The sequence below is a fragment of the Camelus dromedarius genome, chromosome X, assembly GCF_036321535.1.
Source record: "Camelus dromedarius isolate mCamDro1 chromosome X, mCamDro1.pat, whole genome shotgun sequence".
NCBI classification, from domain to species: domain Eukaryota; kingdom Metazoa; phylum Chordata; class Mammalia; order Artiodactyla; family Camelidae; genus Camelus; species Camelus dromedarius.
Genome location: NC_087472.1, coordinates 62895091 through 62921087, shown reverse-complemented (window position 1 = coordinate 62921087; position 25997 = coordinate 62895091). Strand labels below are relative to the sequence as shown.

General features: G+C 36.7%; 1 protein-coding gene across 2 annotated transcripts in view; it reads right to left on the bottom strand.

The window, feature by feature from the left end:
- Window positions 1–25997, bottom strand: part of OPHN1 (oligophrenin 1) — a 583720-nt gene that overhangs the window by 22455 nt on the left and 535268 nt on the right. For both annotated transcript variants that reach the window (XM_031446485.2, XM_064483080.1), the window contains exon 20: window positions 20867–21014. In XM_031446485.2, coding sequence (XP_031302345.1) covers window positions 20867–21014 — 148 coding nt within the window. The remainder of the gene's footprint in view (window positions 1–20866; window positions 21015–25997) is intronic.

The following is a 25997-nucleotide window of genomic DNA, read 5'->3' as shown; positions in this document are numbered from 1 at the left end:
TGCTTTATTTACAGGGATATGTTAAATAAAAAACAACTTAAGAGCCCCCAGTCAGTTGTACACTCTATTACTTTTAAATAAAGACATCAATTAATCCTTAACTATTTCTATTTGTCTCAAAAGTAATTTGTAAAGAGCTTTCAAATTTCAAGTTAATGCACTTTAACAGAATTTAACTTCTTTCTTCATACTCAAAAAGATATCCTCAACTAGCCATGTTATGGTCCTCCCCTAGCTTTTGTGGTTTACAACTTCTTGTGATAATAACATGTGCTTTTCAGTTGTGCTGTGTCTTAATTAAAGCTTTGAGTCTCTAATGAGAGCCAGAGATAGTCTCCTTAGAAAAAGTAACTTACACAAATACATGCAAAATTTTGAAAACTAATCTAAAGAGATTCATGGAGCTCCCTGAAATTGTTGATGAACCCCTGATTGAGAATTCCTGCTATAAGAAAATTGTCACTTCCTTTGGTAATAGAAAACCCAGATCAGAGCATAGTGATTAAGAAGAGAGGTTCTGGACAGCCAAATGAGACCCGAGAGACATGTCAACCAATTGTAATACATGGATCTTATTTGGATACTGATTAAAAAATAGTAATAATAACGGGAGAATCTGAACACTGATGAGACGGTTAGTGATACTAAGAAATTACTGTTTTGACATAATCTGAAAAGAAAAAATATATACAAATGTATATGTATAACTGAATCACTTTGCTGTACGCTGTAAATCAACTACACTTCAAATTTCTTTTTTTTTTTTTTTTACAAAATCTAGTACAAAGAGAGAAAAAAAGAAATTACTATTTTGTTATCTTTTCTTTTAGGTATGATGATGGCATTGAGATTTTGGTTTGAAAAAAGAGTCCTTATCTTTTATAAATACATACTCAACATTTATGGATGGAATGACATGATGTCTGAGTTGGGCAGATGGATAGGGGTATGGATGAAACAAGATTGGGCATGTGGTGGTAAATGTTGAAGCTGGGTGAGAGGTACAAGGGGAGTATGTCATATTGTTTTTTAAACTTCTGCTTATGTTTGAAACTACACAATACACACAGGCCAGCTTCAGAAACTGCAGAGAACTGGGGGTAAATCCTATCAGACAAAGAGGCTTCACAAATAGTCAAGCAGCCAACTAGGGGCCTCTTTTCTGTGTGAGTGCATGATGGGGAGGAGTTTTGAGAGGTTGCACATTAGTCCAGCAGGAGAAATAGATCAATTATTATAATACAAGTAGAATAATGCAAATAAGTTCTATGAGGAGGACAGTGCCAATTTTATCAGGTGTTGCTTGAGAAAATCTTGTAAAAGAGATAATATTTGACCTAGGACTTAAAGGATTGCAGTAGATGGAAAAAAAGGGGGGGAGGGAACTTCAAAGAGTGAGCAACTTGAAGGAGTGAAAAGCCATGGTTTGTCTAAGAAAATTTTAAAAAAAAAAGAAAAAGTTTATTGTGGCTTCAGCACAGGAACCAATTTTAGATGAAAAGTGTGGGTAGCTTGAAATGAGGTTGTTAAGGTGGGTTGGGGCTGTATCATGAAGGCCATGAGTGCCATGTTCAGGAATATTATCTTTATCATTGGGCTGCAGAGGATCATGACTTTTTTTGGCAGGGAAGTGACATTATCATATATGTTTTTAGAATGTCCCTTTAGATTCATTATGAAAAGTAGACTGGAACAGAGAGACCGGAGGATAGCAGACCAGATGGAGACTGCTGATGAGAAGGATCTAAACTGCAGCAGCAGTAACAAAGAGAGACAGATTCAAGAGATGTCAAGGGAATGGAATGGACAGAGCTTCGATATGGGGGTGTGAAGTCCAAGATGATGATAAAATGAGTCACTATAATACTATATACAAGGGGAATAAAGAGTTTGGGGGTAAGAAATGAAATGCTATTGGTAAAAAAAAAAAAAAAAAAACACTGGTAAGCAGAGGTATTGGTACCCTCTCAGAACACTGTTCAGACAGGTTATAGGAAGTACAATATTATAGTAGATAAATGGGGTCTGGAATAAGATGGGTGCAAATTGCCACTCTTTTAGCAGTTGTGTGAATTGGGCCAACTACTCAGTCTCTCTAAGCCTCTAGTGCCTTCACTATGAGAAGTGATGAGGATTAAATGAATATAGATTCACAACCATTTAGGATGGCTAGAATTAGAAAGATATGGAGACTCGGAGAAGATGGCGGAGTAGAAGGGCGCTCGCAGCTCACCCTCTCCCACAAATACACCAAGACCCACATCCACAGACCCACTCAACCAACCAGAGCACCTGCGGAACTCCGACAGAACATCGCCCTCTTCAAAAGATAAAGACGCCAAAAATCTGGTAGGAGAAAAGGAAAAAAGAAAGAACAAAAGGCAAAGCAGCACGGGACGGGTCCCGTGGGGAGGGAGGAGCAAAGGAGGACTGGCGCTCATTCGCTGGGTCTCCCCTCTCCAACTGAGAGGCCAGCGGGACAGAGGGGGAGCCTCCGAGGCTCGGTTCTATATGGAGCAGCCCTTGACTGACAGAACTAAGTTAAACGGGCACAGAGGGTCCCCCAACACCCAGCCTGAGACGCGGGCCAGCAGCGGCAGGCAGGGCCAGGCTGCAGAAGCCGGGCGGAGAACGGGGGCGGCTGCACTGAGGCAGCCCCGGGGGACTGCAAGGGGCTGCACGCTGTGGCTCTGGGTGTACAGGGCAGAACAATCTGGGCCCTCCATAAAACAGCAAGGTTGATGTGCTCTCGGGGGAAGGGTGCATACCCCCATCTCTGAAAACCCACGGAAAGTTTTCGGGGGATGAGAGGCGGGGCTCAGGCACAGCCGCCATATCCTCTGCGCTTAGCACCCAGGCGGGGGTGGGGGCGAAACCTGCATCCGCACGGAAGGGCTTAGCAGCCTCAAAGGCCAGACTGAGACTGGCCTACAGCCCGGGGCAGATAGGATCCTTCCATCATGGTCCCTCAGAGAACTTGCTTCACAAAGACAAACAAGGAGCTGAACTCTGCCCGGAGCAGGGACAAGGCTATCCCTCAGTCTTCCCTGAGCCCACCTGTGGAGCGCCGACCAGGACGGGGTGCGCAGCCACACAGAGCAGCGGAGCTACCGGCATGGGGAGAGGGAGAGCGGCCCCCCACCTTTTAGGCAGGAACACAGCTCCTGACCACAGTGCTGGGAGGGGGCACGACCCGCCCTCCTACCTGGCCAGTCTGCAACATCTGACTGCTGCGTCAGGAGGGGCAGTGACCCGCCCGCCCACAGCAGAGGAGAGCTGCACCTGACCCAGTGCTGGGAGGGGGCGCAATCTGCTCGCTGACAGGTACTGGGAGCAACACAGAAGAGGGCGCCAACGGAGGGCCTCTGGAAACAGCAAGCTGAGCTTCCAAAACAGGACGAAGACAGAAAGACTTCACATTAACTGCACACAGATTCCAGGAGAACACTGACAACCGCCCCCCCCCTTTTAATCTGTTTTTACCTGTTCTATTTTCTATTACCCTCTTAATTTTTACTTCTTAATTCATTTCTATTTCTCTTGGGTTTTGATGTCCTGTTATTGATTAGACACAGGTTTCAAATACATCTATTCATCTTCCCCCACCCTTTTTTTTTTTAAAGGTTTTAAGAGGACGTCTCAACCCAATTAATACTCTGCTTCAACTCTCTCTTATACTATTCATTATAAACTGTTTTCAAACCCTCTTTCTCCCTTCTTTTAAAATTCTTTCTCTCTCTCTCTTATTTTTTTCTTTTTTCCTAAGTTCTATTCCTAAATAGGTATTAGATAGATAAAATCCTTAAGGACCAAAATAAACAACTTATACTCCATAAACCACAGTGCCAGAGAGGTATGAGCAAGATGAAGAAGCAGAGAAACCTTTCCCAATTAAAAGAACAAGAGAAATCCCCTGAAAGAAAGATCAATGAAATAGATATTGATAGCCTAATAGATCAAGATTTCAAGAAAGAAGTGATCAAATTGCTGAAGGAATTAAAAGAGATAGTGTTTAGAGATATAGAATATGTCAAAAATGAAATTGAAGCTATAAGGAAGAGCCAAGTAGAATGGGTAAACACATTGACAGAGGTGAGGAATGATCTAATAGCTGGGCAAAGCCGACTAGATAATGCAGAGGAACGAATTAGTGATCTAGAAGACAGGACAATAGAAAACACCCATTCAGAAGAACTACAAGAGAAGCAAATAAAAAATAATGAAAATAGCATAAGGGACCTGTGGGATAATATAAATCGTCCCAATCTTCGCATAATAGGGGTCCCAGAAGGGGAAGAAAAATCAAAGGGGATTGAAAAGGTTTTTGAAGAAATCATGACTGAAAACTTCCCAAACTTAAAGAAGGAATCAGATATCCAAGTACAGGAAGCTCAGAGGGTCCCAAACAGGAAGAACCCAAATAGACCCACACCAAGACATATCATAATCAAGATAGCCAGAGTCAAGGATAAAGAAATGATTCTAAAGGCAGCAAGAGAAAAGCAAAGAATAAGTTACAAGGGAACCCCCATAAGGCTCTCAGCTGATTTCTCGACACAAACACTACAGGCCAGAAGGGAGTGGAAAGATATATTCAAAGCCCTGAATGAAAAAAAGATGCAGCCTAGGATCCTTTATCCAGCAAGGCTATCCTTGAGGATAGATGGAGAAATAAAAGAGTTTCACAGACAAAAAAAAAAAGCTGCAGAAGTTTAGCAACACTAAACCCATGCTAAAAGAAATATTGAAAGGGATATTCTAAATAGAAAAGCAGCAGGATGCTACAGAAATGAGAAACTCACAACTGGAATGGTGATAACTCATGAATTACAAATAAAGTAAACATGCAATTATAAAAGAAGACATACAAATCACTGAGAGTGGGAGAGGGAGGCAGGGAAATATAGAATATAGTTTTTTCTTTCTTTTTTAAATTTTTTTTAACAGTAGGATGGGTTTGAGATCATGTTACTATCATTTAATAAAAACAGTTATAGTAATGGGCTAATAGATTTACAAAAACGGGTAACCACAAGCCAAAAACTTACAAGGGAGTCACAAAAATTAAATAAAATCCATGATAATACAAAGGAAAATTACCAAACCACAAAAGGAAGAAGAAAGGAACAAAGAGGATATACCAAGTCAACTGCAAAGATAAGTTCAAAATAGCAATGAACACACATCTATCATTAATTACTGTAAATGTTAATGGACTAAATGCTCCAGTCAAAAGACATAGAGTGGCAGAGTGGATAATAAAGCAAGAACCTTCAATATGCTGTATACAAGAGACCCACTTTAGGGAGAAGGACATACATAGATTGAGAGTGAAAGGATGGAAAAGGATATTCCATGCAAATGGAAAAGCCAAAAAAGCAGGTGTTGCAGTATTGATTTCAGACAAAATAGACTTTAAAACAAAGGCCATAAAGAAAGATAAAGAAGGACATTTTATAATGATTAAAGGAGTGATACAAGATGGGGATATTACACTCATTAATATATATGCACCCAATATAGGAGCACGTAAGTACATACAACAATTACTAACAGAGATAAAGGGGAATATTGATGGGAATACAATCATAGTTGGAGATTTTAACACTGCATTAACATCACTAGACAGATCTTCCAGACAGAAAATAAACAAGGCAACAGAGAAATTAAATACTACAATAGAAAAACTAGATCTGGTGGATATTTTCAGAGCATTACACCCCCCAAAAATAGGATATACATTCTTTTCAAGTGCACATGGAACATTTTCCAGGATCGATCATGTACTTGGGCACAAAAGAAACCTCAACAATTTTAAGAAGATAGAAATTATCTCAAGCATCTTTACTGACCACAATGCCATGAAACTGGAAATCAACAACAGAGAAACAAAGGAGAAAAAAAGAAAAGCATGGAGATTAAACAATATGTTATTGAAAAACTAATGGGTCAATGAGGAATCAAAGCTGAAATTAACAAATACCTTGAGACAAATGATAATGAAAGCACAACCACTCAAAACCTATGGGACACAGCAAAGGCAGTGCTAAGAGGGAAGTTTATAGCGATACAGGCCTTCCTCAAAAAAGAAGAACAATCTCAAATAAACAATTTAACCCACCAACTGAATGAATTAGAAAAAGAAGAACAAGAAGCCCCAAAAAGCAGCAGAAGGAAGGAAATAATAAAGATCAGAGAGGAATTAAATACAATCGAGATTAACAAAAAAATCAAAAAACCATAGAAAAAATCAACCAAACCAAAATCTGATTTTTTGAAAAAGTAAATAAAATTGACAAACCTCTGGCCAAACTCACAAAGAAGAAAAAAGAGACAGCACAAATTAGCAAAATAAGAAAGGAAAATGGAGAAATTACAACAAATAAAATAGAAATACAGAATATCATATGAGAATATTATGAAAAACTATATGGAACCAAACTGGATAACCTAGAGGAGATGGACAAGTTTCTGGAAACATACTGTCCACCAAGACTGAATCAAGAAGAATCTGAGCACTTGAACAATCTGATCACTAGAAAGGAAATAGAAATAGCAATTAAAATCCTCCCTACAAATAAAAGTCCAGGACCGGACGGCTTCACTGGGGAATTCTACCAAACATACAAAGAAGAACTCATACCAGTCCTATTCTCCAACTCTTCCAGACGATTGAAAAGGAGGGAATACTCCCAAACCCATTCTATGAAGCCACCGTCACCCTGATACCAAAACCAGGCAAAGACACTATAAAAAAAGAGAATTATAGGCCAATATCACTGATGAACATAGACGCCAAAATCCTCACCAAAATTTTAGCAAATACAATCCAACAACACATAAAAAAGATTATATATCATGGCCAAGTGGGGTTCATCCCAGGGACACAAGGCTGCTTCAACTTACGCAAATCAATCAATGTAATACTTCACATCAACAAGAGAAAGGACAAAAACCACATGATCATCTCAATCGATGCAGAAAAAGCATTTGATAAAATTCAACACCCATTTATGATAAAAACTCTCGCCAAAGTGGGAATAGAGGGAACATATCTCAACATAATAAAAGCTATATATGACAAACCTACAGCCAGCATAGTACTCAATGGTGAAAAACTCAAAAGCTTCCCACTAAAATCTGGGACAAGATAAGGATGCCCACTATCACCACTCCTATTCAACATCATCCTGGAAGTCCTAGCCACAGCAGTCAGGCAAGAGAAAGAAATAAAAGGGATCCAAATTGGAAAAGAAGAGGTAAAAGTGTCACTATATGCTGACGACATGTTACTATATATAGAAAACCCTAAAAGGTCCACACAAAAGCTACTAGAGCTGATTGAAGAATACAGCAAGGTAGCAGGTTACAAAATTAACGTTCAAAAAGCAGTTGCATTTACTTACACTAACGATAAATCAACAGAAAAAGAAAGTAAAGAAAGAATCCCCTTTAAAATAGCACCCAAAGTAATAAAATATCTGGGAATAAATCTAACCAAGGAGGTGAAAGAATTATACACAGAAAACTATAAACCATTGATGAAGGAAATTAAAGAAGACTTTAAAAAATGGAAAGATATTCCATGCTCTTGGATTGGAAGAATCAATATTGTTAAAATGGTCACAGTGCCCAAGGGAATCTACAGATTTAATGCAATCCCTATCCAATTACCCAGGACAGATTTCACAGAATTAGAACAAATCATAATAAAATTTATATGGAACCATCAAAGACCTAGAATTGCCAAAGCATTACTGAAGAGAAAGAAAGAGGCTGGAGGAATAACTCTCCCAGACTTCAGACAATACTATAGAGCTACAGTCATCAAGACAGCATGGTATTGGTACCAAAACAGACATATAGACCAATGGAACAGATTAGAGAGCCCAGAAATGAACCCACAAACTTTTGGTCAACTCATCTTCGACAAAGGAGGCAAGAATATACAATGGAATAAAGACAGTCTCTTCAGCAAATGGTGTTGGGAAAACTGGACAGCAGCATATAAAACAATGAAGCTAGAACACCCCCTTACACCATATACAAAAATCAACTCAAAATGGATTAAAGACTTAAACATAAGACAAGATACAATAAACCTCCTAGAGGAAAACATAGGCAAAACATTATCTGACATACATCTCAAAAATTTTCTCCTAGAAGAAATAAAAGCAATAATAAACAAATGGGACCTAATGAAACTTAAAAGCTTCTGCACAGCAAAGGAAACCACAAGTAAAACAAGAAGAAAACCTACGGAATGTGAGAAAATTTTTGCAAGTGAAACCGACAAAGGCTTGATCTCCAGAATATATAAGCAGCTCATATGACTCAATGAAAAAAAAGTAAACAACCCAATCCAAAAATGGGCAGAAGACCTAAACAAGCAATTCTCCAAGGAAGACATACAAATGATCAAAAAGCACATGAAAAAATGCTCAATATCACTAATTATCAAAGAAATGGAAATCAAAACTACAATGAGGTGTCACCTCACACCAGTCAGAATGGCCGTCATTCAAAAATCCACAAATGACAAATGCTGGAGAGGCTGTGGAGAAAGGGGAACCCTCCTACACTGCTGGTGGGAATGCAGTTTGGTGCAGCCACTATGGAAAACAGTGTGGAGATTCCTGAAAAGACTAGGAATAGACTTACCATATGACCCAGGAATCCCACTCCTGGGCTTGTATCCAGAAGGAATCCTACTTCAGGATGACACCTGCACCGCAATGTTCATAGCAGCACTATTTACAATAGCCAAAACATGGAAACAGCCTACATGTCTATCAACAGGTGGCTGGATAAAGAAGTGGTGGTATATTTACACAATGGAATACTACTCAGCCATAAAAACCGACAACATAATGCCATTTGCAGCAACATGGATGCTCCTGGAGAATGTCATTCTAAGTGAAGTAAGCCAGAAAGAGAAAGAAAAATACCATATGAGATCGCTCATATGTGGAATCTAAAAAACAAAAACAAACAAAAACAAACAAACAAACAAACAAAAACAAAGCATAAATAAAGGACAGAAATAGACTCACAGACAGAGAATACAGACTTGTGGTTGCCAGGGTGGTGAAGGGTGGGAAGGGATAGACTGGGATTTCAAAACTGTAGAATAGATAAACAAGATTACACTGTATAGCACAGGGAAATATACACAAAATGTTATGATAACTCACAGAGAAAAAATGTGACAATGAGTGTGTATATGTTCATGAATGACTGAAATATTGTGCTGAACACTGGAATTTGACACAACATTGTAAAATGATTATAAATCAATAAAAAATGTTAAAAAAAATAAAATAAAAAAATAAAAATCACTTTGAAGGAAGAAAAAGAAGAAAAAATAAATAAAAAATATAAAAAATAAAAGAAATAAAAAAAAGAAAGATATGGAAACAACCTAAGTGGCCATCAATGGGTGACTATATATTTACATTTAAATATATATATATATTTATATTTATATTCATATATATTTCAGACTTAGAAAGACATCCTACCATTCATTTGCTATAATGTAGGTAAACCTGGATGGCATTATGTTAAGTAAAATAAGCCAGACACAGAATGAAATATGATCTGCATGATATCATTTATATGTGGAAACTAAAAATGTTGAATACATTGAAGCAGAGACTAGAACAGGGGCATGGAGGTGGAGAAAATGGGGAGATGTTGGCCAAAGGTTACACAGTTGCAGTTATGTAGTATGAATAAGTCTAGAAATCTAATATATAGCATGATGACTACAGTTAACAATATTGTACTGAGTACTAGAAATTTGATACGAGAGTAGATTTTAAGTGCACTCATCCAAAAAAAATTAAGACATGTTAATTAACTTGACTGTAGTAACCATTTTAGTAACCATTTCACTATGTATATGTGCATCAAATCATCACTTTGTATACTTTAAATATATGCAATTTTTACTAAAACAAAACAAAAACCCAGTGCTGGTGAAAATGTAGAGTAATTGTAACTGTCATCCATTACTGGTGGGAAAGTAAAATGGTGCAGGTGCTTTAGAAAATAGTCTTGAAATGTTTCCTCAAATATTGAACATACAGTGACCATATGACCCAGAAATTCCACTCTTAGGTATATACCCAAGATCATTAAAAACATCCATTCACAGAAAAATCTGTGCACAAATGTTCATAGCAGCATTATAACCAAAAAGTGGAAATAATCTGTGTCCATCAACTGATGAATGATAAACAAAATGTGATATATTCATATAATGCAATGTTATTCCTCCAGAAAATGGAATGAAGTATTGAAACATGGTACATCATGGATGAAGCTTGGAATCATTATGCTAAGAGGCTAGCCACATAAAGACCATATATTGTATGATTTCATTTCTATGAAATTTCCAGAATAGGCAAATCCACAGAGACAGAAAGTAAATTAGTGATTGCCAGGGATTGGGGGGAGAGGAGTATTGGGAGGTACAAGGTTCTTTTTGGGGTGATGAAGGTGTTCTGAAATTAGATGGTTGCACAAGCTTGTGAATGTACTAAAAACCACCAGTCAACACTTAAAAAGGGTGAATTTTATGTCATATGAATTATATCTCAGTAAAAGAAATTTAAAAGTCTAGAGTGGGTTATCCCATTGGTGATCTTCTGGCATAAAGACCTCATCACACAGAGGGGCAAACTGAGACCCAGACATGAGTAGCCCAAGTCATTCAGCAAGTTAGTGGCCAAGATGAAATTATATTCCAGGCCTACTAACACTCAATTCATTCATTTACCACAAACATTTATTGAGGACTTATGATATGCTAGGTACTATGCTGGTACTAGGGACACAGAGTGAAAAATTTCTGCTGGCATAGAGATTACATTTTCTAGTATGTATTTGGGGAGATTGTGAATAGACAAATAAATGAGTTTATCCAATTAAAATGAGATTAGGGAACAACAGAGGAGGCATTCAATGTTCCCGTCCACTTTCTACTAAATGTCAGCACACCTCCTCTATGAAGGAGGTAAGGAGGTGATCCCTTAAACTGGGAGATCCTTTTCTCTTCATTATTCCCTATACACCCATTCATTTAGTCTACAAGTATTTACTGAACACATGCAATATATAGGAATTATTCTGGAAGCTGGTGATAAAGTGGATCTTACATTCTAATGGATAAGATATAATAAGCATGTGAACACATAGTAGCAAGTGACATGAATCCAATAAAGCAGTGTAAAAATGATAGAAATTAATTGGAGGAAGGGAAAGAACTATTTAAATAGGGTACTCAGAGACAGTCTCTATGAAGAGATGGCATTTAGCAGAGATCTGAATGAAGGAGAGAGGCTTGCAAAGTTCTGGAGGAAGAATGTTTAGAGCCAAGAGAACAGCAAATGTAAAGGCCCTTAGGTAAGTTTGACATGTATAAGGAACAGCAAAAGAGCAGAGAGAACAAAGTGGATAGAGAGAGAGTAAAGCTCAGAAATGAGATCAGAAAGGTAACTAAGGATCATATAATGCAGAATAAAATGTGAATTTTCTTCTAAAAATGCATAGAACTCACTGGAAATTTGGAGCAGAGGAAATGATATGTGGAATCTAAAAAAAAAAAAGACAAACTTATTTACAAAACAGAAACAGACTCACAGACATAGATAACAAACTTACAGTTACCAGAGGAGGAAAGGGGTGGGAAGGGATAAATTGGGAGTTCGAGATTTGCAGATACTAACTACTATATATAAAATAGATAAACAACAAATCCTACTGTATAGCACAGGGAACTATATTTAATATCTTGTAGTAGCTTATGAAACGAATATGAAAATGAACATATGTTCCTATATGACTGAAGTATCGTGCTGTACACTAGAAACTGACACAACATTGTAAACTTACTACACTTCAATAAAATATGTATTAAAAAATAAAGCAAAATATAACAGCTATCATCATTAATTTTTAAACAATGAAAAAATGTATTTTTCTCACATTTGTTTCATTTTATTCCATGAATAAAATACTATTTCAGAATATTCAACCAATCAATCAATCAATCAATCAATCAATCAATCAATCAATCAAATTAAAGAGTGTACATCTTACTGGCTGCTGTGGAGAATGAACGATAGTCAGGCAAGAAGAAAAGCAAGGATAATAGTTCGGAAGCTACTGTAGCCACCCCTGTAAAAGATGACAGTGGCTTGACCATGAAGGTAGCAGTAGGAATTAGTAGGTTTAGCATATAATGTTCATGTTGAGCAGATGGATTAGATGTGAGGTAAAAGGGAAAGAGAGTAATCAAGGATGATCCCAAAGATCTTGACGTTAGCGACTGGGTGACTGCTACTGCCAGTTACCTAGATGGAGGAGATCAAAGTAAGAGCAGATTGAGGAATAAGGAATTAAAAGCTGTGTTTTGCACATTTTAAATTGGAGATATCTATAAGTCATCCAAAGAGAGCCTTTGAGCAGGGAGTTTGAGATGGGAACAGAGGGGAGATAATTCCTAGATTTATAAATTTGGAAATAATCCTCAGATTCAAAAGATATTTAAAGCTGTGAGATTGAATGAGATCACTCAGGAAACAAATATAGACAGGGAAGTTGACTAGGGGGAAAAATCCCTGGGGCTTGTAACATGTAAAAGTTGAGAAGAGAAGGAAAATCAGCAGAGGAGACTGAGATAGAATGTCTAGTGAGGTACAAGGAGAGTTCAATGTCCTGAAAACCAAGTGAATGAAGTGTTTCAAGTAGGAGGAGTTAGACATGATCAGCTCTTTCCTATGAGCTGCCTGCCATTCGACACCCAACCAGCATGCTTAGTCATCAAGTTTATCCATGTCTTTTCAAACAAGGCAGCTGTGAATGAGTGCAAAGGGTGTACTTTCCATTCTGGTTTAACTTATATACCAAATGAGGGAAATAAAGATGGATTCAGATAAATAAAGGAGGAGGAGTTAGTAAACTGTGAAATGCTGCTCACAGATGAGTATGAGAATAGTGGAGTGGCCACACGGGGATTGTTGGTAATCTCGACAAAAAAATGTCTCAATAAGAGTAGTAGGGAGAAAAGCCCATTTAGAATGGGTACAGTATCTATACTAAGCAATTATTCTACTGAATGGCATCTATCTATCTATCTATCTATCTAATCTCAATTAAACCTATAAACTCCTTGAGGTGGCGGACTGTGTCTTAATTCTACTTAGCACCATACCTCAATCTATGTGAGCTGATTTTCTCCCCAGCTTTTTGGGATATAATTGACAAATAAAAACTTGTGTATAGTTAAGGGATACAATGTGATGTTTTGATATATTAATACATTGTGAAATGATTACCACAATCAATCTAATTAACATATCCATCACCTCACATAGTTACCGTTTTTTTGGGTGTGATAAGAACATTTAAGATCTACTATTTTCAAAAGCTTCAAGTATACAATATAGTATTATTAACTATAGTCACAATGCTGTATCTTACAATTCCAGAACTTATTCATCCTGCATAACTGAACCTTTGTACCCTTTGATCAACATCTCCCCATTTCCCCCTCCTTCAAGTGCCTGGCAACCACCATTCTACTCTGCTTCTGTGAATTTGATATTTTTAGATTTCACATCTAAGTGAGATCATGCAGTATTTGTTTTTCTGTCCTTGGCTCATTTCAGTTAGCATAAGGTACTCGAGGTTCATCCATGTTGTCACAAATTATAGCATTTCCTTCTTTTTTACCTAAGGCCAAATAATATTCGTGTGTGTGTGTGTGTGTGTGTATCTATCACATTTTCTTTTTTAACATTTTTTATTGATTTATAATCATTTTACAATGTTGTGTCAAATTCCAGTGTAGAGCACAATTTTTCAGTTATACATGAACATATATATATTCATTGTCACATTTTTTTCTCCGTGGGCTACCATAAGATCTTCTATATATTTCCCTGTGCTATACAGTATAATCTTGTTTATCTATTCTACAATTTTGAAATCCCAGTCTATCCCTTCCCACCCTCTGCCCCATTGGCAACCACAAGTTTGTATTCTATGTCTATGAGTCTGTTTCTGTTTTGTATTTATGTTCATTTGTCTTTTTTCTTTTCTTTTCTTTTAAGATTCCACATATAAGTGATCTCATATGGTATTTTTCTTTCTCTTTCTGGCTTACTTCACTTAGAATGACATTATCCAGGAGCATCCATGTTGCTGCAAATGGCATTATGTTGTTGGTTTTTATGGCTGAGTGGTATTCCATTGTATAAATATACCACTTCTTCTTTATCCAGTCATCTGTTGATGGACATTTAGGCTGTCTCCATGTCTTGGCTATTGTAAATAGTACTGCTATGAACATTGGGGTGAAGGTGTCATCCTGAAGTCGGTTTCCTTCTGGATATATGCCCAGGAGCAGGATTCCTGGGTCATATGGTAAGTCTATTCCTAGTCTTTTCAGGAATCTCCATACTGTTTTCCACAGTGGCTGCACCAAACTGCATTCCCACCAGCAGTGTAGGAGGGTTCCCCTTTCTCCACAGCCTCTCCAGCATTTGTCATTTGTGGATTTTTGAATGATGGCCATTCTGACTGGTGTGAGGTGATACCTCCACATTTTATTTATCTAATCTTCTGTTGATGAACACTTCAGTATTTCCATATCTGGCTACTGTAAATAATGCTGCAATGTATATGAGAGTACACGTATCTCTTCGGGGTAATAATTTTATTTCCTTTGGATATATACCTAGATGTAGAACTATTGGATAATGTGGTAGTTTATTTTACTTATTTTTTATTGACATAGCTGTTAACTTTTATTCTGTGGACAGGTAAAAAGAAGTAACTAGACCATAAAATATGAAGAACAATTAATAAGTGGTATGAGTGAAACAAACTAGGGGCAGAGGTAAATAACCATGGAGAGCCACATTGGAGGTGGTCAAGGAAGGTCACTTGGAGGAGGTGGCATTTATCTGAGACCTGAATTATGAGAATGACCCATCCATGTAAAGGTGGAGAGGCGAGCTTCCAGCAAAGGGGAAAGCAGATGCAAAGGCCTGGATTATGAGGACATGCTTGAGATCCTGAAAGAAGCTGATATATCTGGTGGGTAGGGATGATGCATGTATCAGAAGTTCATTCCTGTATGTTGCTGAGTAGTATTCTGTTGTATGCATATGCCACAATTTTTTTGTTCACTTATCAGCTGATGAACATTCAGATTGTTTATAGTTTTTGGATGATATGAAATAAAGCTGCTATAAATATTCAAATGTAAGTCTTTATGAAGCCATGTTTTCATTTCTCCTGAGTACGTACTGAAGAGTGGAGTTGATGGGTTATGTGGCAGCAATTGCCTGAATGCTTTTTGGTTTTGTTCATGTGTATGGGTTATGCTTTCTTATTGCTTTACATATCTTGTAATTTTTACTGAAAACTAGACATTTTAAGGAAAATAATATGGCAACTCTGGAACTCAGATTCTCTCTCCTCCCCAGAGATTGTCGTTGTTGCTGTTTGCTTTAGTTATTGTTGTTAGTTTGTTTACTGAATTTTCTGACCTATTTCTGTAAAATCTGCATTCTTTGTTGAGTGTTGCCACTAAAGACAGTGCTTAGTTAGCTTTGTGATCAGCTAATAATTAGACAGAGGTTGCCTCAAAACATCAAGAACCAATATGACTCCCAGTCTTTGCAAAGAGGCTCTGTATGAATGTCTGAGCATGACTTGAACACTCAGCCAGGCAGCTGACAACTTTATATGATAGTTTATTTTTAATTTTTTGAGAAACCTACATACTGTTTTCCATAATGACTGTACTAATTTACATTATCACCAACAGTATACAAGGGTTCTCTTTTCTCCACATCCTTGTTAACACTTGTCTTTTGTCTTTTTTTGGTAATAGCCATCCTAATAGGCATGAGGTGATATTTCACTAGTTTTGATTTGCGTTTCCCTGATGATCAGTGATGTTGAGCACCTTTCCATATACCTATTGGCCATATATATATATATCTTGTTGTGAGAAATGTCTGTTTAGGTCATTTGATCTTTTAAAAATTGGGTTATTTCTTTTCTTATTATTGAGCTGTATGAGTTCCTTATGCATTTTGGATATTATCAGATATATGATTTGCAAATATCTTCTCCTATTCTGTAGGTTGTTTCTTTACTCAACTGATTGTTTCCTTTGTTGTGCAGAAGCTGTTTAGTATGATGCAATCATGTTTGTCTATTTTGTTTTTGTTGGTTGTATTTTTGGGGTTAAATCCAAAAATCACTGCCCATACAAATGACAAGTAGCTTATTCCCCATATTTCCTTCTAGTAGTTTTAGAGTTATAGGTCTTACATTTAAGTCTTCAATCCATTGTGAGTTGATCTTTGTATATAGTGTTAAATAAGGGTCTAATTTCTTCTGCATATGGATATCCATTTTTCCCAATAAAATGTATTGAAAAGATTATACTTTCCCCATTGTGTATTCTTGGCACCTTTGTGAAAGATCAATTGACCATCAATGTGTGTATTTTTTTCTGGGCTCATTATTCTGTTTCATTGGTCTATATGTCTATTTTTATGCCATTACTATACTGTTTTGGTTACCACAGCCTTGTAGTATATTTTAAATCAGAAATTGTGATGCCTTCAATTTTGCTGATTGCTTTGCCTATTGGGGGGTCTCTTGTGGCTCCCTATGAATTTTAAAATTGCTTTTTCTATTTCTATGAAAAAATGTCATTGGAGTTTTGATAGAGACTGTATTGAATCTGTAGGTAGCTATGGGCAGTATGGACATTTTAACAATATTAGTTTGTCCAAACACGAACGCAGAATCCCATTTATTTGTGTTTTCTTCATTATGTTTCCTCAGTGTCTTCTAGGTTTCAGTGCACAAGTCTTCAACTCCTTGGCTAAAGTTATTCCTAAGTTTTTTTATGCTATTGTGAATGGAATGGTTTTCTTAATTTCTTTTCTGGATATTTCATTGTTAGTATATAGAAAAACAATTGTATTTTGTATTTTACTTTTATACCTTATACTTTACTGAATTCACTTATTAGTTCTAATAGTCTCTCAGTGGAATCTTTAGGGTTTTCTATGTATAAAATCACATCATCCATCCACAGAGACAATTTTACTTCTTTCATTTTGCTTTAGATGTCATTTATTTCTTTTTCTTGGCTAATTGCTCTGGTTAGGACTATAAGCACTACATTGAATAGACAGGAAGAAAGTGAACATCTTTGTTCCTGATCTTAAAGGAAAAGTTTTCAGTTTTCCACATGTGAGTATGATGTAAGCTGTGGGTTTGCATATGTGGCCTTTATTATGCTGAGTTTTATTCCTCCTATACCCACTTTGTTGAAAGTTTTTACCATGATAGAATATTGAATTTTGTCAAAATTTTTTTGGGATCCATTGAAATGATCATACGATTTTTATCCTTCATTCTGTTAATGCAGTATGTCACATGTGCTTGAAAAAATGTGTATTCACCTGCTGTTGGATGCAATGTTATGTATATGTCTATTGATCTATACTGTTGCTCAAGTCAGCTTATCCTTACTGATTTCTGTCTGGATATCTATGCATTGTTGAAAGTGAGGTATTGAGAGGGGGAAGGTAGAGCTCAAGTGGTAGAGAGCATGCTTAGCATGCATGAGGTCCTGGGTTCAATCCCCAGTACTTCCTCTAAGAGTAAATAAATAAATAAACTGAATTACTTCCTCCCAACCCCACCAAAAAAAGAGTGAGGTATTGAAATCCTCTACTATTATTTTATTGCTGTCTATTTCTCCCTTTATTTCTGTTAATATTTGTTTTACATACTTAAGAGTTCATATATATTTACAATGGTTATATCCTCTTGAAATATGACATAATTATCATTATATAATGACCTTTTCCTATCTCTTGTGGCAGTTCTTGACATAAAGTCTATTTTGTCTGATACAAATATAGCCACTCTTGCTCCCTTTTGGTTAACATTTGCATGGAATACCTTTGCTATTCATTCATTTTCAGATTATATTTATCCTTACAGCTAAAGTGAGTCTCTTGTAGACAGCACATAGTTGAATATCATTTTTTATTACCCATTCAGCCACTATGTCTTTTGATTGAAGAATTTAATCCATTTTCTTTCAAGGTAATTATTGGTAGGTAAAGACTTACTAGTGCCATTTTGTTAATTGTTTCTGACTCTTGTATTTCCTTTCTTCCTTTCTTCATCTCTTGTCTTTTTTTGTGACTTTTTTCGTAGTGATATACTTTGACTCTTTTCTCTCTATGTTTTCTGTATCTGCTATAGGTTTTGTATTTATAGGTGTCAAAGTTTACATAAAATGTCTTATATTTATAGCAGTCTCTTTAAACCTGATAACAAAGTAACATTGACTACATACAAAGACTCTACATTTTAACTTCTCCTACCCCTACATTTTAAGTTATTGATGTCACAATTTATAATTTTTAGATTGTGTATCCATTGACAAATTATTGTAGCTATAGGTATTTTAGTACTTTTGTGTTTTAACTTTTATACTAGAGTTAAAAGTGATTTACACATCACTATTACAATGTTAGAATATTCTGAATTGGGCTATATTCTTACCTTTACCAATTTGTTTTATACTTTCATGTTTTCACATTGTAAGTGTCCATTTACTTCAACTTGAATATATCCTCTTTTAGCAATTCTTGTAAGCCAAGTCTAGTGGTGATTAGCTCCTTCAGCTTTTGTTTGTCTAGAATTTTTTTCAAAAAAATCTCCATTTATGAAGGACTGCTTTGTCCAGTATAGTATCCTTGGTTGGAAGTTTTCTCCTTTCAGCATTTTGAATATATCATACCACTCTCTCCTGACTGCAAGGTTTCTGCTGAGAAATCTGCTCACAGTATTATGGGGATTTCCTTGTATGTGACAGTTTGCTTTTCTCTTGCATTCAAAATGTTCTCTTTGTCCTGAAGTTTTGCAAATTTTAAAATAATGTGTCTTGATTAAAATCTTTTAATGTTTAATCTATTTGGGTTTCTTTGGGCTTCATGAATCTGGATGTTCATTTCCCTCTCAAAATTTAGTAAGTTTTCTGTCATTATTTCTTTAAATAAGCTTTCTGTCTCTTTCCCCTTCTTCCCCAATTCTGAGACTCCCATAGTGTGTACATTGGTTTGTAGATAATGTCCCATAAGGCTCAAGTTTTCTTCACTTTTACAATTTTTTTTCTTTTTTGTTCCTCTGACTGAGTAATTTTAAGTGACTCTTTGACCTCACCGATTCTTTCTTCTGCTTGATCAAGTTTGATGCTGAAGTTCTCTATTGAATTTTTCAGTGCAGTCATTGCGTTCTTCAACTCCAGAATTTCTGTTTGTTTCTTTTTCTTTTTTTCTTTTTTTTATGATTGCTATCACTTTCTTGAACTTCTCATGCATTGCTTTCTTGATTTTGTTTCATTGTCTGGGTTCTCTTATAGCTCACTGAGCTTCTTTAAGATAATTATTTGGAATTCATTTTCAGATAGTTCAGATTTTCATTTCATTAGGATATGTTCATAGTGCTTTCATTGTTCATTTGGTGGTGTCAAGTTTCCCTGATTATTCCTGATCTTTGTAGCCTGGAGTTGGTGTTTGCCTATTTAAAGAAGTGGATATGTCTTCCAGTCTTTACAGACTGACTTTGGCAAGGAAAGCCCTTTGTCAGCATACACAGAGATTCTGAGTAGGCCAGCTGGCAGGCTCCACAAATGGATTTGCTGGTAGAGTCCTTGGGTAGGTTGTTCTGGTGCCTGGGTCAGTGGATGAGCAAGCCTGAAGCCTGGATCTGCAGGGAAGAGTTTGGGGTCTGGGCCTGGGAGGCTAGCCTGTCACTGGGGCATAACTGGAGTCTGGGTTCACAGGGTCTGGGGCATAACTGGAGTCTGGGTCCTCCAGGCTAGCCTGGAGGTTGAGCCCATGATTACATCCTGGAGACTAGAGCCATAGGGACCAGCCTAGAGGCTGGGTCTGTGGTTGCATTTTGGAGACTAGGGCTGCAGGAGCCAGCCTAGCAGGTAGTGAGCCTGGATTCTGGGTCTGCATGGGCAGTCCCAGAGCCTGGCGTCTGCAACGTGCAGAGAATGGCCTAGTGGTGGGATAGGTCTGGAGTCTGGGTCTGTGGAAGCTAGCCTGGAGCCTGGCAAAATGGGGGATAGCTTGGTGCTGAGGTTTACTGTGGTGGGCCTGGTGCTGGAGTCCAAGGTAAAGTAGGGTGCTCACTTCACTCACCTTCCTCCATGTGGAAGGGATCTCTCTCTTTACTGCATTGTGTGAGCTAGGGAGAGTGGTGATGTGGGTAATATGAAAATGTCCTCTCTAGCATTTGCAATGCACCTTTTCTTATTTCTGTACTCCACCCAGGTGCTCTGACCTCTCATCTGGATTCCATAGCTCTCATGAAGGGATTTTCATGTATGGATGACTGAATTGATGTCACTGTGAGGGGACAAGCACTAGAAACCCTTATTCAGCCATTACTCCTCTATGTTAGCTGAATTTGTATTTAAAATCTCAGAACATTCAGAAAACACTGCTCACCCATTTCAATGTATTGAGGTAAAGATCTAAGAACACCTTGGAACTCCACTGGCCTGCTAAGGTAAAATGGTAGCTGGCTTTACAGGTTCATATCTGTGCTATCCACTGCCAGAAGACTAATTCATTTCCCGGGCACAAATTTTATAAACCTTGCCTTGCCTGGCCCAGGACCCAGGAAAAGTCTATCGTTACATGGAGAAAAATGGTTACACCTCCACTTCTGCCCTTTAATATCCTCTTTGTCTCTAATCACTATTAAGAAGCTAAGGGTAAGCCTTAATACTGACCTTCACTTTCATCCAGGGAAGAAGCATAGAAAACTGTCCTTTCCCGCAGCAAGCGCTTCGAAATTGTGATAGGTTTGTGCCTTCTTGCTGTCACTCGAGGAGGAGGCACTGGGGGTGCAGTACTTTCCTCAGGTGGACCTGAATATATCTGTAGAGGGGAAATATTTCCAGGAAACAATTAGAAAGATCAACTTTTTGTATCTCTAATGCTAACCACCAGTTGATATCCACCAGCATTAAATGTAGAGTCTGCCATAGCAATTCTAATGTGACCAAAGGAATTGGGGGATTTACTTAATCACATTAGCTACCAGTAAGCATTTAGAGAACTCCTACTATGTCTGAGGCACCATACCTAGTACTTCTCAGTGTAGAGGAAAGAGTGCAGACAAAAACTGCAACATCAGGGGAGCACCATTCTATTTATTAGATAGGATGCTGCCCAATACATGAATCATTTAATAAAGCCAATTAGGTTATTAATTTAAAAAAAGCATGCGACATCAGTCCTGAGTTTTCCAATTACTTTCCAGGAAACTGTAAAAAAGTCACCCGCATTAAAAAAAACGTAAAAAGTCACCTCTCATCTCTAAGCCTTAGCTTCCTCTCTGTAAATTGGGAAGAGTACTATCTACCTTACAGGGTGTGTTGAGAATCAAGTGAAAAGGGTAGTCAAGTTACATTGTATGGGTAGGGGTAGGGTGTGGAGGATGACTAAAAACACTCACATGCATTATTTCTGAAAGGATACCAGAAAAACTGGTTACATTGTTTGTCACAAGACAAGAATAAAGAGTGGCTGAGGAAAGTATGTAGGAAACATTTTTCACTCCAATATCATTTTGATCTTTAAAATTTTCATACCACATATGCACTACTTATTCAAATAATAAAGGGTAAAAACAAAGTGCCTTGGAAGGTGTAAAAGTGCTGAATAAATGAGGGAGGAGTTGTGACTAGAATTTGTATATAGTGTCTCATATGTACTTGAGGATCTTCATATCCCTGGGGAGAATGACCTTTTGGGCAGAGTGAACAAACTTTGGGAAGGCACACATGTGTGGTGAGGGAGGAAGGGGCCAAGGTCCATTGCAATAATAGAATCAACCCCAATGATTAGTGCAAAGAGATATGTCATAGCCCAACATTCTACCAGGCAAGAGTCAACATAGGTTGCACATCACAGAATTTACGGTTGGGAACACAAGCAAGCCTGTGTAAAGCTGCACAATGATAGAGAAGAATGTAAGAACAATCATAAGGCAGTACACATCTCAATGTCTCATGGTATAGGGAAAAAAGTATATGACACAGTAGCCGGCAGATAAGCTTTGAGGCCATATAGTTTTAAGTCATATTTCTGGTTCCACCACCATTAGTAATAATATACTAAATAGCTACCATTTTGTGAGCATCTGCTTAGGCACTGTGGTAATTGTTACAAATATTCCCTGCTATTCATCAAACATACCAGAGCCTTTGTACTGAGTGTTTCTTCTACCTGAAGTGCTCTTCCTCCAGATTTTCATATAGTTTGCTCCATTGATTCCAGTAAGATTATGATCAAATATATTTCCCTCAGTGAGTCCTTTCAGGTAAATGTGTCTAAGACTTTGACATGCCTCCTTCCTACTTCCTTCTCTGTTTAAACTTTTTTCTCCTTAGTATTTCTTATCACTTTCTAACATAGCACATTGTACTTATTTAATTTTTATTGTTTGTCTCCTCACTCAATGGAATGCTATATTGAAATATATCATCATGTTCACTGCTATATCTCCTGCAACTAGAAGAGTGGCTAGAATTGCTTGGCCAACAAATAAACACAATTAAAATTCTGACATAAAAGGTCAAATTGTCCTCTGAAAAGACCATAACAGCTACTTCCCTTTCCAGCCAAAATAGCACAAAAGGGACTAGATTTACATCTTCAGCATGAAGCAATTAAAAATAAAACTAGAAAAAATACATGTAACAATGATTTTGAAGGCATCTGAAATCTGGCAATGAAGGACAGGAATCCATGAGAGGGAGGGAAAATAAGGCAAACCCCATAACTGTCTCAGCTTACAGTCTGGAAAGATTCTGCAGGCCATAATGCAGGAAGAGGAACCCAGGGGAGTCCAGTAGTCTCTTTAGGTTGAAGTCATTGAGTTGCAAGTATCAGGAGGGCAGGGAAGTGAGTTTTTAGGGCAGAGTACCAGAGAACAAATAGCTGCACAGAGAACTATGGAGATCTGCAGATGTCCTCTTTAAGATTCTAGCTGAGTACTAATCAATACATATGTGTGAGGCAAGAACCACATGATAGAATTAGAAGAAATAATCACATAAGATCACACACTGCTGGAAGAGTTCCTGTTCTCATCAGCCATGGTGGATTATTAAACAATTCATAGGGCACTGAGTTGAGTACACAGACAAGATTTTTGCCTCATTAGTGAAGAAAAATTAACCCTAAACTGAATACTACTCTTTTTCTGCTTAACAAAGCCTAAAGGAAGTATACGAAAGCATTGAGCTCTTTTCAAGTAACTTAAGTGCACCCCAGAAAAAAAGCTCAAGAATATTATTTATGGGAATAACAAAATGGCCAACATCCAAGAAGGTAAAATTAATAATGTTTTACATCTGATAAAAAGTTACCAGAAATACCTTATACATAGCCCTTTCTTATTTTGATGTGTTTTATTTCTTTCTCTTGCCTAGTTGCTTTGGCTAGGATTCCGAAACTGTGTTCAATAGGAGTGGTAATAGTGAGCATCCTTATCTTGTTCCTGATCTTAGGTGGAAAAGATGTCTGCCTTTGGCCATCAACTATGATGTTAGCTGTGGGCTTTTCCTATATAGTCTTTGTAATGTTGAGGTATGTTCTTTCTATACCTAATTTGTTGAGAGTTTTTATCATGAAAGGATGTTTGAATTTTGGCAAATGCATTTTCTGCATCTATTAAGATTTCTGTTTTTCATTCTATTAATGTGGTGTATCACATGTATTGATTTGCATATGTTGAACCATCCTTGCATCTCAGGTGTATATCCCATTTGTTCATGGTCTATGATCCTTTTAATAAGTGCTGTTCAATTAAGTATGTTAGTATTTTGTAGGTAATTTCTGCATCGGTATTCATCATGTATAGTGGCTGTGGCCTGTAGTTTTTTCCTCCCCTTCTCCTTCTCCTTCTCCTTCTCCTTCTCCTTCTCCTTCTTCTTCTTCTTCTTCTTCTTCTTCTTTTTTTTGTAGAGTTCTTATCTGGCTTTGGTATCAGGGTAATGTTGATTTCACAAAATGAGTTTGAGGGTGTTCCCTCCCTTTCAACTTTTTTGAATTAAGAAGGATTGGCATTAATTCTTATTTGGATGTTTGGTGGAATTCATCAATGAAACAATTTGGTCCTGAGCTTTTCTTTTTTGGCAGATTTCTGATTACTGATTCAATCTCCTCACTCACTATTAGTCTGTTAAGATTTTCTATTTCTTCATTATTTAGTCTTTGTAGGTTGTATGTTTCTAGGAATTTATCCATTTTTGTAGGTTATGCAATTTGTTGGCATATGATTATTCATAGTAGTCTCTTATTATCCTTTGTATTTCTGTGGTGTCTCCTTTTTCATTCCTGATTTTATATATTTGAGCCTTCTCTTTATTTCTTAGTCTAGCCAAAGATTTTTAGTTTATCTTTTCAAAAACCACAGCTTAGTTTCACTGATCTTTTCTATTATTTTTCTGTCTCTATTTCATTTATTTCTGCTCTGATATTTGTTATTCCCTTCCTTCTGCAAACTTTGGGCTGAGTTTGTTCTTTTTCAGTTTCTTGGGGTGTTAAGTTGGGTTGTTTATTTGTGATCTTTCTTTTGTCTTAATGTAAGTGTTTACCACTGTAAAATTCATCTTAGAACTGATATATTCATATCGCATAAATTATGGTTTGTTGCTTTTCTATTGTCATTTGTTTTAATATATTTTTGATGTCTCTTCTGATTTCTTACTTGACTCATTGGTTGTTCAGAACTTTGTTGTTTAGCATATATTTGTAAATTTTCCAGTCTTCTAACTGTTACTGATTTCTACCTTCATGCCACTGTGGTCAGAAAAATATTTGGTATGATTTCAGTCTTCTTACATTTTCTAAGGTTTATTTTGTGACCTAACTTATTATCTAACTTAGAGCAAGTGCTATGTGCACTTGAGAAGAATGTGTATTCTGTTGTTGAGTGAAATGTTCTGTATATGTCTGTTAGGTACATTTGGTGTAAAGTATAGTTTAGGTCCAATGTTTCTTTAATTGATTTTCTGTCTGGATAATCTATGCTTTACTGAAAATGGGGTATTAAAATCACCTACTATTATTTCATTGTTGTTTATTTCTCCCTTAAAAATTGTTAGTGTTTGATTAATATATTTAGGTGCTTCAATGCTGGGTGCATATATATGTACAATTGTTATATCCTCCTGATGAATAGACAACTTTATCTTTAAATAATGAGCTCTTGTTTCTTGTTACATATTTGATTTAAAGTTTTTTTTTTCTCTGATATTAGTATAACTATCTTTGTTTTCTTCTGGTTTACATTTGCATAAAATAACTTTGTCCATCCCTTCACTTTGAGTCTATGCAGCATACTGTAGGGTCTTATTTTTAATCCATTCAGCCACTCTGCTTTTTGATTTATTTACATTTAAAGAATTACTGCTAGGTAAGGATTTACTAATTCCATCTTAATAGTTATTTTCTGGCTGTTTTGAAATTCCCTGTTTCTTTCTTCATCTCTTGCTGTCTTCTCATGAATTCATCATTTTTGTAATGTCATGTTTTGATTCCCTCCTCATTATCTTTTGTGTATCTACTATAGGTTTTTGTTTTTGTGGCTACCATGAGGCTTATACAAACTGAAATATAGATATAACAGTCTATTTAAAGCTGATAACAGTTTATCTTTGATCACATACTAAGCTTCTACCATTTTACACCTCCTTCCATATTTTGTTTTTGACATCACAATTAACCTATTATATTGTGCATCCATTAACAAATCATTGTAGCTAAATTTATCTTTAATACTTTTGTCCTTTAACCTTTATAATAGATACATGGTTAACACACCACTATATTATAGTAATAGGTTATTTT